We start from the raw sequence: 13,861 nt of genomic DNA, 5'->3' as shown, positions 1-13,861 counted from the left end.
GTCAAGGCTGGCTCCTTCTCCTCTGGCGGTCGAGTTGTTCCTCCCTCCCTTTCTCAACCCTCCCTTCCCCCATCTCCTCACCCTTCCTTCTCTTGCCCTCTCCTTCATCACCCTTCCTCTCTCCCTCCTACCTCTCTCTCTCCCCCTCTTGTTTCCAGACGACCTGCTCTTGCAGGGGAGTGGGGCCGCTGGGCTCCATAAATCCAGCAGTGTTCAGCAGTGTTCTGTCTCTAATGAGCTGAAGATACTGAAACTATGTTGATTATCTCCCAACATGAAGGGAGGAAGTACAGGGTTTGCTGGCACAAATACACATTTTGCTGATACACATAAAATTTACTGCAACTTATTTTAAAACCAGTCCGTTTTTTTTGTGGGGGCGAGACTTTCATCCATAGAACCCACATTTGAGCTTGAAGGTTGTGATGGTGACTGGATCTTACCCATTCATAAAGGAACCGCTGAGAGTGGAGTGGGGCGTGATGGTTTATGTTGTTGCTTCTGATGTGACCGAGCTGGTTCTCACGTCCGTACACCCCTAAACAGCCTGCCCTCTTCTCCCTCTGCAACCCCTGCCCTACTCCCTGGACGCTGGCGGAGGACCCAATGACTCATTCAGATCAGGAGGGGGTCGGGGGGGGGGGGGGGGGGGGGCGACGGGATGAGGGGGGGGTCTCCCCTAAGGCAGATTTATAGAAGTAGCCTTGAACACCAGATCAGCTCTGATGGACCTGAGCCCAGGCTGGAGGAGGGAGAGGAGGAGGAGGGGGGGAGAGGAGGAGGGGGGGAGAGGAGGAGGAGGGGGGAGAGGAGGAGGAGGAGGGGGGAGAGGAGGAGGAGGGGGGGAGAGGAGGAGGAGGGGGGGAGAGGAGGAGGAGGAGGGGGGGAGAGGAGGAGGAGGGGGGGAGAGGAGGAAAGAGGGATGAGTTGAGAGGAGGAGAGGAGGAGATGCTGTGAGTCTTGTTCATTCGTTAGAATCACGTGTTCAACTCAGCAACGCCGCAGTTTGAAAGATATGCGCTGCTTGTCTGGACTGTGGAGTCCCAGCAGGGTTGCACCATGTTAAAGTGCACTTTCTGGAGATGACAGAGATTCTTAAAATTCAGTCTCGATATTGCTCAAGTTTTTAAAAGTGCCATTATGGGCCTTTAACTCTCTCCAGGGAGGTGATTAATGCAAACATCCGCTGATTTGATGTCTATTGCGGTATGTTTTCCTTCATCTAAGCAGTTATTACAGTGCTAATATCCTTGGTCACGGTTCCACAGCTGAAAGCTTGTCTGCCAAGTGTTCCTATAACAATCCTCCCTTTAAGGTTATCAGTCTGTCCGTTCTGCCCCTCTCTCTCCCCCTCCTCTCTCTCCCCCTCCTCTCTCCCCCTCCTATCCCCCCCTCCTCTCTCCCCCTCCTCTCTCCCCCTCCTCTCTCCCCCTCCTCTTCCAGTCACCCACATTACCGCCATTCCAAAACAAGGCGCACAGCAAAGGGATAACCATACACTTTAATATCCATCTCAAACATAAACATATGATTGTTTAACATTGTAATGAAAGTCATAACATGTGAAAACAACCTAATTCTGCAGATCTCCTAGGTGAGTATGACAATATTTGATTTCTATGTGCATGGTCTAATTTATCAGACTTCATGACTTCAAAAAGTGTTTTTGGCACAAGCATTTTTGTAACATTGACGTTCAGAGTACATTTTTAACGCGTAGAAGGTTATGTTTAATGTTAGACAGGCCCTGCTCAGCTCCTTGTGATGAGAGACCAGTGCAGATAAGAATCCTGTCATCCTGGTGGAGGTTTCATGTATCCCAATGACCCACCACACATAATTACTCACAACCATCTCAAGCCCTCAGAAGTCTCTAGAAGTTTGATGTAGAGCTCCGGATCATTCTGTCATGACCTCTGACGTAGGGGTCAGTGGGTGTGTCTCCCCCTCCCCTGAGACTGACGACTGATTGGTCGACACGCCTGTCAGTATCTCCCCCACACTGCCACAGTACAGCAGGGAGCGCATGGGCCACTTCTGCAGGAGACAGGCTGGGTTAGCTGGGTCAGGAGGTTCGAATCCCCCCGTCTGTCCTCCCCTCAACCCCACCCTCATCCTAACTTCAACCCCCATCCACCTCAACCTGAACACCCCCCCCCCCCCCCCCTCACCTTGACAGGGTGCAGGAACCCTCCAGGCCTGGGGGGCACTGTGTGCTCCCCCGGCGCTGCGCCCTGGTCCAGGGTCTCCGTCAGGTGGCTGATGTAGTTGGCAGCCAGCACCAGCACGTCCAGCTTGGACAGCTTGGTGTCAGGCGGCACGGCGGGCAGCGCCGCCTGCAGGCTGTGGAAGGCCTGGCGCAGGTGACGCACGCGGCTCCGCTCCCTCGCTGCGTTCTCCGGGGAGTGCTGGGGGCGCGAGGGGGGCCGCGAGGGGGACCGGGGGGGCAGGCTGGGGAACGACCGCACCTGGACCAAGGACAAACCATAATTTGGTCAAATTAAAATATAGAAACTTTGTTGTCCATCCCCATAGGTGGAGAAACGTGTGTGAGGCCCAAACACACACATGTAAGCAATACTGCAGCTCCTCGCCTCTCCTTTCATGTTGCATACAGACATACAAACATGATTACATAGATGGGATGGGTGCACCTCAGTGGTTAAAGCATCTGACTGCAAATCAATAGATTGCAGGCTCAAATCCCCAAACCTTAATCTGATTTGTTTTACGCTAAACTGAATGAACACATAAAAGGGAAACGTTCTCGGTTGTTCAACTCACCCACTTCTTGGCTTCTCGGCTGCGTGTGGCTGGTGGGTGTCCGGGCGGCGGGGCGTTGGCGCTGGGCTCCATCCTGGCTCCCCAGAGACGCACAACCTTCCAGGAGACACACACCCTGGAGCAGCACCTCAACACTACAAAAACAGTTTCTTCAGTCAAAGAACCAAGGAGAAAGATCCAGAAGATCTTCAGTAACACAGACACGCTCACATAAAGATTACACTCTTAAAAAAAAAAAAAAAATTTAAAAGAGGACAAACCCAGAAGGAGGTGTGTCGGTAAGCCGTACCTGAACACACCTGCAGCGTCTTCACCACAGTCCCAACTCTCAGCTCAAACAGCTCCCGGTAACCGGCTCCCGTTAACGGGCTCTGTGCATCACTGTCGTCTGTCCACACTGTCCCACCATCCCTCTCTCCTCCCCTCTCTCCATCCCTCTCTCCTTCCCTCTCTCTTTCCTCTCTCCTTCCCTCTCTGCTTCCCTCTCTCCTTCCCTGTAACTACACTCCTCTCTCTCTCCCACCGCCTTTTCGGATGAGGTAATGTGGGGATCTTCAAGCGTTCCTTATCTCCACCGCCCCTCCCCCCTGGGTGATGTCTGCCAAGGGGTGCATCCTGGTGGGAGTGGAAGGGTTTCCCAGGGCAGGATGCAGGGGCTTGGGAAACACCAGGACATGGCACTGCAGCTGAACCTAGCCTAGCCTGGACTAGTTAAGCCTGCCCTGTCCTAGGCTGGACTAGATTAGCCTGCCCCACCTAGCCCATTTTAAATTAGCCTGGCCTAGCTGAGTGACTGAGTTTAACCTAGTATAGCCTTGCCTGAACTAATCTAGGTTGGGGTTAGGGCTGCTAGGGTTAGGGCTGCTTGTGTAGCTGAGACGAGTAACGAGTCTGGCTTAGCGTAGCCTAATCTAGCCTGTTTCAGTTGAGCCTAGAAATAAATATATAAAAACAGAAATGGATGAATCTCAGTTGTGTTTATTAGTGCTAAAATTTTAAAAAGCAACATGGCCAAGAAATAAAATGTGCTATTTAAGTCATTCAGGACTGATGTGATCAGAGATATATTGTCCTTAATGGTAAATATTGTTTAAGAAAAAGAGAGAAAGCAACCAAAGCTTTGGTTTTACCAGTACAAAGCTTCACAATAAGAGTACCAGTACAAAGCTTCACAATAAGAGTTGTACAATAATACAATGATCCTGTGTATCAATCATGGAATTACACTTGTAATAACGACTTCTCAGTAAACACTGGGCAATACGATATGGTGACAGTTACACATAACAACAGCTAAGGTGAAGGTCTCTCCACAGACCTGGTGTGTTTATCAGCGGGGGAAAAACTTGGCACTTGACTTCACTAGGTTGGCTATCATAACACACGGTGCACGGTGACCTAGCATCTGGAGCTGTTTGGAAAACAGGAAATAGGACACAGGAAACTGGAACATATGTTGTTGCTATGCTACTTCTTCTTCTCCAGCGTCTTGGTGAAGCTCTGGATGTCCTGGGCCATCAGCAGGGGCTCCTCCAGGGCAGCGAAGTGCCCCCCACGAGGCTGCAGCGTGTAGCTGCTCAGCTGGGGGTACTTCTGCTGCACCCACAGCTTGGGGCTGTGCATCAACTCGTTGGGGAAGCAGGCGAAACCTGTGGGTACATGCACCGCCATCCTGGAGAGGAGGGGGAGGAGGGGGAGGAGGGGGGGAGGGGGAGGGGGGGAGGAGGGGGGGAGGAGGGGGGGAGGGAGGGGGAGGGGGGGAGGAGGGGGGGAGGAGGGGGGGAGGGAGGAGGAGGGGGGGAGGGAGGGAGGGAGGGAGGAGGGGAGAGAGGGAGGGAGGAGGGGGGAGGGAGGAGGGGAGGGAGGGAGAGGAGGGAACAAGATAAATTAGCTGGACTTAATTTAAACGCATAGTGGCTGGATTAGGCAAGGTGTTGCAACAGGGTTTGACCATTTAAAATGTAAAAAACATATTTAAGGTCTATTGTTTAGAAACAACAGTTCTTAGACTTTAATTATTTCTAATATATCATAATTATCATAAACGTTAATAAATGTATTCAATAGTGAATAGTAAATACTGTACAGACTGTTTCTCAACTGTAGACACTTAAGATCGTTCATCTTCTGCTGGAACGTTCTACACAGTATCTCTGTAATTACCCTTTGCTAAAGGTAATAAACCATTTATAGCATGTGTTAACCCTCCTGTCCTCCACCCACCTGGAGTGCGGCTGGTCCAGGCCCTTGCTGAAGTTCTCCTTGTAGAACCTCATGGAGGAGACGATGCACCCAGAGCTCCAGTAGATCATCACGTTGGTCAGAAGGTCGTCCAAAGAGAACTTCCTGCAGGACACCAGGGCTCAGGTTCCATTACACAAATCCCACCCACGTCTTGATAACCATCCCACCTGGTCAGCCCTCAGAAGCACCTGGTCAGCTCTCAGACGTACCTGGTCAGCCCTCAGACGTACCTGGTTAGCCCTCAGACGTACCTGGTCAGCTCAGACGTACCTGGTCAGCCCTCAGACGTACCTGGTCAGCTCTCAGACGTACCTGGTCAGCTCTCAGAGGTACCTGGTCAGCTCTCAGAAGCACCTGGTCAGCTCTCAGACGTACCTGGTCAGCTCTCAGACGTACCTGGTCAGCTCTCAGAAGCACCTGGTCAGCCCTCAGACGTACCTGGTCAGCTCTCAGACGTACCTGGTCAGCTCTCAGACGTACCTGGTCAGCCCTCAGACGTACCTGGTCAGCTCTCAGACGTACCTGGTCAGCTCTCAGACGTACCTGGTCAGCTCTCAGACGTACCTGGTCAGCCCTCAGACGTACCTGGTCAGCTCTCAGACGTACCTGGTCAGCCCTCAGACGTACCTGGTCAGCCCTCAGACTTACCTGGTCAGCCCTCCGTCCTCCAGGCTCCTGAAGTCAGGGTCCGTCCAGGAGGAGAACTTCTCTAGAATGTAGGCAGCCAGACCCACAGGGGAGTCATTCAGGCCCCGGCCTGGGGGGGAGGGGATGGGATTAATGCTAATCCTCACAGAGCACATCTACGGTCCCTCAAGAGGTCAGGCTGAAGGCTCATTCACAACCTCAACCGTGTTTACATGCAGCTGTGTTCCTCTCTGGTAGATAACAATAATGTAATGTAGGATTTGAATCTGCAAGCTCTTGATCAGCAGTCAAGTGCTCTAACCACTGAGCTGGACCCTTTTACCTGCAGTATCAGGCTTAGTGGCTTGGATGTGCATGTAGCCCGACTCTTTAACCGGCTCCACCACCAGGTTCTGGTTGCAGGGGTAGATCCTGCGGATGTCGTGGTCCGTGAAGCCGAACAGCTTGGGAAAGCGTTTGCCCAGCAGGATGGACAGGACCATGGGAAGGCTTGGCTTGGAGGGAGGGGCGAAGTTCACATGTAGGCCTTTCACTGCCCTGGGAGGACAAAAAAGACATGAACTCAAAAGAACTCCAAATGTGACCTTTACACACGGGATGAAACCCAGCGGAGTTGTACTTCTACTCATATTGAATGCCAGCTCCTCTCTGGAGAACTTCAGGACATGAAGGAGACAGAGTCCTTCCTTACTGGACCTTGTTAGTTGTTGACCTTGTGGGTGTTGGGGTATCCTCGTCTTTCTTACTTGGGTTCCAGCTGCGCCATGTTTGTGGTGACCAGCCAGCCCCAGTCCCCCCCGTGGGCGTAGAACTGCTGGAAGCCCAGCCGCCTCATCAGCTTGAGGAACACACGTGCCGCACTCACCGAGTCAAACCCTGCACACACACCAGGGCTGTTAGAATAACACACACTGAGTCAAACCCTGCACTCACACCAGGGTGACGAAAGCTACCTTTCTTGCGGGGTGCCTCAGAGAAGCCGTACCCCGGGATGGAGGGGCAGACGACTTCAAAGCAGAGGTTGCCGGGGTCAGAGGGCCCAGTCAGGAGCGGGATCAGGCCGTAGAACTCGTAGAAGGACCCGGGCCAGCCGTGCACCATGATGAGGGGGACCGCGCTCGTCCCCTCCGGGAGGCTCCGGGGTTGGACGTGGACGTAGTGGACGTCGATGCCTGGAAAGTTGGGTGAAAGACGGCCGTGGTTACCGAGTGTTGGTGCTCTGGAGCTGGAGCAGATTCATATAAATAATTGTGTGGTGAGATGTGGATAATGTTGCTCTGTGTCTGGGAAAGACAGACCGACCTGACCACCAAAATGCTGTTCTAAACCTGCAGTACTGATCCTTGAATACTGTTCTAAATCTGCAATACTGATCCTGCAGTACTGATCCTGCAGTTCTGATCCTGCAGTTCTGATCCTGCAGTACTGATCCTGCAGTACTGATCCTGCAGTTCTGATCCTGCAGTACTGATCCTGCAGTACTAATCCTGCAGTACTGATCCTGCAGTTCTGATCCTGCAGTACTGATCCTGCAGTACTGATCCTGCAGTTCTGATCCTTCATCTGCCTACCTTCTATATGCACTGTTTGTGTGATGCTTTGGATTACAGCATCTGCTCAATTATTAAACTGCTGTAGGAAGCAGAAATGTTCCACATCCAGTGCGCACAAGTAACCCCATCTAACGATCCTCTCAGCTGTGTAAGATTTTCTCACCTTCAATGTTGGTTTTGAAGTGCGGGTATCTATTGATCTTCTCCACCTGCTTCTTCCAGTCAAAGTCATTCCTCCAGTAGGACACCACCTTCTGCAAGTAGATGGAGTTGAAGCCGTAGTTGAACTGGCTGTCCTCCAGAGACTCCACGGGCCTTGTCTGGTCTATCCTGCGGTACAAGTCCTGCACAGAGGCGCCTTTACATTTAGTCATTTAGCAGACGCTCTTATCCAGAGCGACTTACAGTAAGTACAGGGACATTCTCCCCAAGGCAAGTAGGGTGAAGTACCTTGCCCAAAGACACAACGTCATTTGGCAACCTTCTGATTAATAGCCCAACTCCCTAACCGCTCAGCCATCTGATCCTTCACATCATCTTGCTGGCACAGAGGGATCCACATCAGCTGGGGATGGTATAGCTCAGTGGATGGTTACATTGATTTATTGTCGACACACAACAGCATCAGGCAGATCCGATTGGAATTTAAAAAGCTTGGCCAGTATTTTTTCAGACCAGCAGAAAAAATTAAGAAAATGTCACATCAGTGGTAGAGCATGGGGATGGGTATAGCTCAGTGGTAGAACATGGGGATGGGTATAGCTCAGTGGTAGAGCATGGGGATGGGTATAGCTCAGTGGTAGAACATGGGGATGGGTATAGCTCAGTGGTAGAGCATGGGGATGGGTATAGCTCAGTGGTAGAGCATGGGGATGGGTATAGCTCAGTGGTAGAACATGGGGATGGGTATAGCTCAGTGGTAGAACATGGGGATGGGTATAGCTCAGTGGTAGAACATGGGGATGGGTATAGCTCAGTGGTAGAGCATGGGGATGGGGATAGCTCAGTGGTAGAGCATGGGGATGGGTATAGCTCAGTGGTAGAACATGGGGATGGGTATAGCTCAGTGGTAGAGCATGGGGATGGGTATAGCTCAGTGGTAGGGGATGGGGATAGCTCAGTGGTAGAGCATGGGGATGGGTATAGCTCAGTGGTAGAGCATGGGGATGGGTATAGCTCAGTGGTAGAGCATGGGGATGGGTATAGCTCAGTGTTTAGAGCATTTCAGGTTGCAAGGTCAAATGTCCCTCGTACTTTCAAGTTTCTGCTTGAAGAACATGTTACCTCTATCTCCCCATCGCTGGTCTGGACCGTGAATGGGCGAATGCTCTGGTCCTCCTCTCCACCAGGGGGCGCTCCTGCCCCCCACCAGCCATCCTCCGTCTTTAGAACCTGCTTCCTGCTCCGCTGGACCAGGAAGTAGATGACCCCTCCTACCACAAGGGCCAAGACCACCTCTGTCAACATGGTGCCAGTCTGCTGGAGGGTGGGGGAGAGGAGACGGGAGGCAGGACGAAAGAGAAAGACGGGGCGAGAGAGATAGAGGATGGGAGAGGGAGACAGGTGAGGTTGATGAGATTGAGGATTGGACAGATGGGAAGTTTGAGAGGCAAAGACACAGCAGGCAGGGGCTCATGCATCAGGGAGAAGGAATGAAGAGTTTATCTTAATGTGTGGGTTAATGATAAAGATTGTGCTCCGAAAGCTGCCCCTGAAACACTGGCTCTCCACAGACATGAACAGACACGAGGCCGACAGCTGAATTCATAATTCTAACTATGGCAGTAAAATCACCACACAATTGACCAGAGGTAGGTTTTCAGCAACAGAGTAGAACAGAGGTGGTGTTGTTGCTGCAATAAATCCCCAGTCCTGGAGGGATTAGGTAGAGAATGGAATGACATCGGCACAGGGTCATAGTTACTAACTGCCAAAATGCGTGACAAAGCTTTTCTCTATGGCCCACTAATTCATCAACAAATTACGGAGGGAATTTTGAGAAATACGACGTACAATGTTGCATGGATAACTTGATATAAAATTCGTTTAACTTTGTATTTTAGTCAATAGTGTAATCACAGAGAGGTACGAGTTGTCAAACAAACAACAATGTGAAATAGCAGATCCAGATTTGATCTGGATAAAGCTATTGGCAACCAGCCCAAACGCTTTTTGGGGGTGACGGTTCAAGGAGTGGGTCAAGGCAGTATAAACGCACTTGTGGCATGTTGTGGACATTGGCCAAATAGTCCACAAGTCATAGATAAAACTAGAATACATATCATTATTTTGTCTGTCGCAAACAGCGGATCCGAAAGAGCGTTTAATGGTTCAAGGGTCGATATTTAACTGATACTGGTCAACTTTCATTGTTTGCATGTGTTCTATGCTACAGACCCAACGACACGAAATAACTCAAATGAAATTGTAACTAATTTAATCATTTGTATGCAAGACCGTAGTTAAACAATGCATGAAAGTCGAGTCTCTTATTCTACTTGCAACATTGTCACGCACATCCATTACATAATGACCAGGCTGTAACCCGCTGCAGAACGTAGTTAAATGTTTAGGTTACAAATATGGTAAAAACCACTTAATACGCAAGCTAACTTTTGTCAAGATACAATCCTGTCACATTGTTCATACCTGGTCACTGCGAGTTTGTTATTCCACGAGCGATATGAAGCAGAGTGACCACGAACTGTTCTGCCCTCTGGGACACAGTGTTGAAATGGATTTCGAGTATTCTGGGTAATGTAGTTTTTCAGGGTAGTTAATTTTCCTTCATCATAATAAAATTTTATGAAAAGTCGGTTCCGTCTTGAAATAGATCAGCACAGATAAGACATTAGATATTTTCAGGACACTAAAATTGCACATAAAACAGGTTTCTGTAGAAATAAATAAGCAATAATGGGGCATATAAACATTTATTGAGTAGCCTATATAACTAACTAGCAGAGTTGCTGAAATGACATTGGAGGCACGATTCTTTCACTTGAGGAAAATAGGTTCTGCTTCACTTCCAACATGGTCCTGAACAACAGTTCCTCCAGACAAACGAATGAAAACCTAAAAGAAGTACATAGGCTCCATAATGAAAATCATCTATGTGAGTAAGACACGTCTCTTATTGTCCCATCTTTAAAATAAATACACAAGCCCTTTACCAGAGCTCCATCCTGGCTCTGAGCAAGTTCAACTCTCCATCTCAGGGTTTGATTCCCACCATCCCTACATTCCCCCCCCCCCCCTCTCCTCCTCCTCTCCTCCAATCAATCCCAATGTCTCTCAGCTGTCCGGCGTCGTGTTGTTTAAACGTGCTGCTGACCGACGGCCAGTCCACTACTCCGGAGTCGGTTGCAACGACGGGTCAGATCAGTCCGTTTCCATAGCGCCGCTGTGCGACTCCTTGGAGACCATCAGCCTCATCAGTTTCCCGTGTAGCTTCTCGATCTTCTTCACGTCCTGCGCCTGGTCCGTCTTGTACTGCAAACACTGTAGCCAGGCAGGACAACAAACATCACACAGCAGTATTATGCCAACCGTCTCTGGAGGAAGAGATCCCTCACTAAAATCTCTGTTTAAGATCTTTGTGAAGCCCTCTGTAACAGGGTACATTGCTCGTAAAAAGGCATATGAAATGTTTTTTATTTGGTTAAACTGCTCTAAATCCACATTTAGAAAATCTACGATCAGAATCTGTTCAATCTTGCCACTATGTTGTCAAACGTTTTCGATTGAGCGATATCCGCCGTGTTACTCTAACACACATTAATATGTGATTGGAAATTTGCTAAATAAATTCTGAACTCTGAAGGCATAAATTCACAAAATCTCCAGAAAGCAACGTGGACGTATTTTGCTTGACTTAGTCTACTGTACTTACCACAGCATCGTCGGTTACTTTGATGCAAAGGTTACCGTCACAGTGCCGGTACTTTAGGACCACCCGGACCTACACACAGGAATAAAACAATTAAAAAATATTAGCTATGAGCAAATCAAAAAGGTTGAAATGAATGACCAATAATGTAATAAAAGAAATGTAAGTAATGACTGATAATAATTGACAACATAGATACAACTCTGATTATAATGCAAATACCTAGTGCTGCATGTTTGTAGACTGTTAGCTAACAGCTTGCACTACCTAGCTAGAGTACCTACTCTACAGTCTGAACTGCATAGAAATACATAATTTACCAAACGTTGGACAACACGATTGGGTATCAAGCTAATTTAGATCAGCAAATGATCCTCAACATGTATTAAATCTTGGCTACTCATGGGACCTTGATGATTTAACGAAGAGTTGACATAAGGGTGCTCTAAAACGACTGTATGTCGCTATATACGCAAAATCTTAGCGATTATCGGCAGTCTGGAATCATGTTAGCTCGTTAGCAAACTAGCTAGCTAGTCTAGCTATAGCTCGTTCTCAAAAGAAAATCTAACTTCGAACTTTTACCTTCATAGGATCTGTCAGATAAAGCTTCTCGGCCGCACGAGCGAACTCTTCCCAGGTCTGAAAATAAGGCATACTTTTTATAAATGTGAAACATATACAAACTAAAGATGAGTGTGAACTGGCCTCGAAGGTTTGCTAATTCCCGATCACCACATCAGCGAACCCAGACCAGGCAGGAGCAAAGTAATAACCCACAACGCAATTGGACCAGGATGTTGTAAGCCAATCACAGGACTTGGTACTGAAACTGTGCTGGGTATGTCGCAATTCAAGCAAAGATCCACACGTGAAATCTACCCTGTTCCTTTTCGAGAGGGACTAGCCTACTAATTACTCTAAATATTTAAGAAACAGTTCATACGTTGAATATTTTAATACGTTTGATCTCAATAAAGGCGAAACGCGCTGAGAGGTGAAGTGTTTGAGCAGCGTACACAGAGTAGTTGCACAAAAACGAACGAGATCGTGCAAACGTTTACAAACACTGTAGTTCTGTGAAACAACCAAAAGATGGCGGAAAGAGTTCGCGGATTTGTACGTGGCCATGGAGTAAATAAGCACTGATGTTGATATTTTAATACGAACTTTCGTCAGTCATTTACCTTTATCACGTTGCAATGTTTAAATGCTCGTGCCTGTGCATTTCTCGTCGATCTTCTGCCGCAGTTCATGCACGAGCCTATTTTAACGCCTCTGGATAAAAACGTCTGATAAATTGAAAAAATGTAACAGGCCTATAATGTAGGAGATGGGGGAGGGGGGTAATGAACTATCATTGTTGCTATTTTAACTAATATATTATCAAAACACAAAGGACATCTGGTAGTCAACTAGGCATAAGACAGCATTTGCCTCAGACCTTAATTTTACCTATGATTATCTCCAATAGCCTATGACAGAGTAGGGAACAGGGATGGGTGTAGCTCACTGCTAGAGCGCTCTCTTTCAGGCTAAGTGTCTGCTAGAATAGCCTATATTACAATACATACGTAGGTTAAGCCTAACTGATTAACGATAACTGTATTATGTGATTGCGAGTTCGTTTTATGTCATATAGCGCTCTTTGATTGATTTTTCGGTTATCCTTAATTTCACAATAAAAATTATATAAAATTAAAACGACGTGATGACGGTATGTATACTAATGTCTCAACTACAATGCAACAATATTAATATCTGTACTATCTGCTAATCCCCACAGTGCAGAGCAGCAGGAATAACCATGACGAGTCAGACCGCTGCTGCCGCTCTGTGATGGTGACGTCAGCTTGGCGTGTTTATGTCCAGCTGACAGCAAATTAGATGTATAGACGGTGTGAGAGGCCACAGTGACAGGGCCTCTGATTTACCCAGCCTCACCAGCCCCAGCCTCACCAGCCCCAGGGAGGGACACATGTCCTGGAACATCAACCCTGGCTCTGGCTCTCTGGCTCTCTGGCTCTCTGGCTCTCTGGCTCTCTGGCTCTCTGGCTCTCTGGCTCTCTGGCTCTCACTCTCACACAGTGCCTGAAGAGCTAGATGAACTTCTAAAAGTTACTGTGTGTTCTCTGTATTTCTAAGAGCATTTAAGTATTAAGTAGGCCTCTAATACAATTATATATTACATTGTCATAAGAATATATGTGAGTATTTCATTTTGATTAGGAAAGGATCACGCTGCGAATCATTGAATGGCTAAACAATTGTTTGGAGTAACTACAAAGATAACTCTTGATAATCTTAATTCAGTTAATATTTATTGTCACAAAACACACGAACACTTGATGCCATTGAAACTACTTTACCACGCTGCGGCCCAACGTGCCAACTATTTGTAAGCATCCAAATCCATATTCGCCTAAAATCACTTTCCTCTGATGTTTCATAAGGAGGCACAACTTTGCTCTTGCGTCCTCAAAGATTGGAGGGGGTGGAAACATGGTGGGGCGATCAACTGATCCCAGGTGGGGTCATTTCATTTTCTTACTACTTCAATGTAATTTAATTTTATGGGACGAAATGATCTCAGATCAGTGATTGTGGCAACTTCTTTTTACGTCTCCTACGTGTCCCACGTACTTGTGTAAAAACCTTGCGTCAATAGCAGCAGACTGAACGCCGCGGCTCTCAGCCGCTAGATGAGACGACTGGAGTTCAGAGGACATAAACCCGTTATGTT

At 48.2% G+C, this 13,861-nt stretch overlaps 3 protein-coding genes across 4 annotated transcripts; all 3 read right to left on the bottom strand.

The window, feature by feature from the left end:
- Positions 1-1,488: 1,488 nt before the first annotated feature.
- LOC134024941 (transcription factor 23-like) lies at positions 1,489-3,207 on the bottom strand. The gene is made up of 4 exons (XM_062467686.1): positions 3,074-3,207; positions 2,785-2,918; positions 2,172-2,468; positions 1,489-2,037 (listed from the first exon to the last, which is right to left on the bottom strand). Exons 2-4 carry the CDS (start codon positions 2,854-2,856, stop codon positions 1,900-1,902), a joined length of 507 nt encoding a protein of 168 aa, XP_062323670.1. The 5' UTR covers positions 2,857-2,918; positions 3,074-3,207; the 3' UTR covers positions 1,489-1,899.
- A 541-nt stretch (positions 3,208-3,748) lies between these two features.
- ephx1 (epoxide hydrolase 1, microsomal (xenobiotic)) lies at positions 3,749-10,033 on the bottom strand. 2 transcript variants are annotated; one of them, XM_062467691.1, is made up of 9 exons: positions 9,879-10,033; positions 8,514-8,708; positions 7,393-7,573; positions 6,630-6,848; positions 6,423-6,552; positions 5,999-6,213; positions 5,677-5,785; positions 5,008-5,130; positions 3,749-4,456 (listed from the first exon to the last, which is right to left on the bottom strand). In XM_062467691.1, exons 2-9 carry the CDS (start codon positions 8,694-8,696, stop codon positions 4,252-4,254), a joined length of 1,365 nt encoding a protein of 454 aa, XP_062323675.1. In that variant the 5' UTR covers positions 8,697-8,708; positions 9,879-10,033; the 3' UTR covers positions 3,749-4,251. The 2 variants fall into 2 exon arrangements, with proteins under 2 accessions (XP_062323675.1, XP_062323676.1); XM_062467692.1 differs by having other exon boundaries at positions 8,514-8,705.
- Positions 10,034-10,146: 113 nt separating this feature from the next.
- srp9 (signal recognition particle 9) lies at positions 10,147-11,881 on the bottom strand. The gene is made up of 3 exons (XM_062467693.1): positions 11,704-11,881; positions 11,122-11,190; positions 10,147-10,730 (listed from the first exon to the last, which is right to left on the bottom strand). Exons 1-3 carry the CDS (start codon positions 11,773-11,775, stop codon positions 10,611-10,613), a joined length of 261 nt encoding a protein of 86 aa, XP_062323677.1. The 5' UTR covers positions 11,776-11,881; the 3' UTR covers positions 10,147-10,610.
- Between the last annotated feature and the right edge of the window lie 1,980 nt (positions 11,882-13,861).

Source organism: Osmerus eperlanus, chromosome 8 (genome assembly GCF_963692335.1).
Source record: "Osmerus eperlanus chromosome 8, fOsmEpe2.1, whole genome shotgun sequence".
NCBI classification, from domain to species: Eukaryota; Metazoa; Chordata; class Actinopteri; order Osmeriformes; family Osmeridae; genus Osmerus; species Osmerus eperlanus.
This window is presented reverse-complemented; position numbering and strand designations above follow the sequence as displayed.

Excerpts from the sequence above, each read along its gene's own strand:
- LOC134024941 (XM_062467686.1), bottom strand. The coding sequence starts at position 2,856 with ATGGAGCCCAGCGCCAACGCCCCGCCGCCCGGACACCCACCAGCCACA. Across the intron at positions 2,469-2,784 it reads GCCGAGAAGCCAAGAAGTGG|GTGCGGTCGTTCCCCAGCCT; the intron begins GTGAGTTGAACA and ends TCCTTGGTCCAG. Across the intron at positions 2,038-2,171 it reads GGTTCCTGCACCCTGTCAAG|AAGTGGCCCATGCGCTCCCT; the intron begins GTGAGGGGGGGG and ends TGTCTCCTGCAG.
- ephx1 (XM_062467691.1), bottom strand. The coding sequence starts at position 8,696 with ATGTTGACAGAGGTGGTCTTGGCCCTTGTGGTAGGAGGGGTCATCTAC. Across the intron at positions 6,553-6,629 it reads TGAGGCACCCCGCAAGAAAG|GGTTTGACTCGGTGAGTGCG; the intron begins GTAGCTTTCGTC and ends GTGTGTGTGCAG. Across the intron at positions 4,457-5,007 it reads CTGGACCAGCCGCACTCCAG|GATGGCGGTGCATGTACCCA; the intron begins GTGGGTGGAGGA and ends CCTCCTCTCCAG.
- srp9 (XM_062467693.1), bottom strand. The coding sequence starts at position 11,775 with ATGCCTTATTTTCAGACCTGGGAAGAGTTCGCTCGTGCGGCCGAGAAG. Across the intron at positions 11,191-11,703 it reads ATCTGACAGATCCTATGAAG|GTCCGGGTGGTCCTAAAGTA; the intron begins GTAAAAGTTCGA and ends TCCTGTGTGTAG. Across the intron at positions 10,731-11,121 it reads AAGTAACCGACGATGCTGTG|TGTTTGCAGTACAAGACGGA; the intron begins GTAAGTACAGTA and ends GCCTGGCTACAG.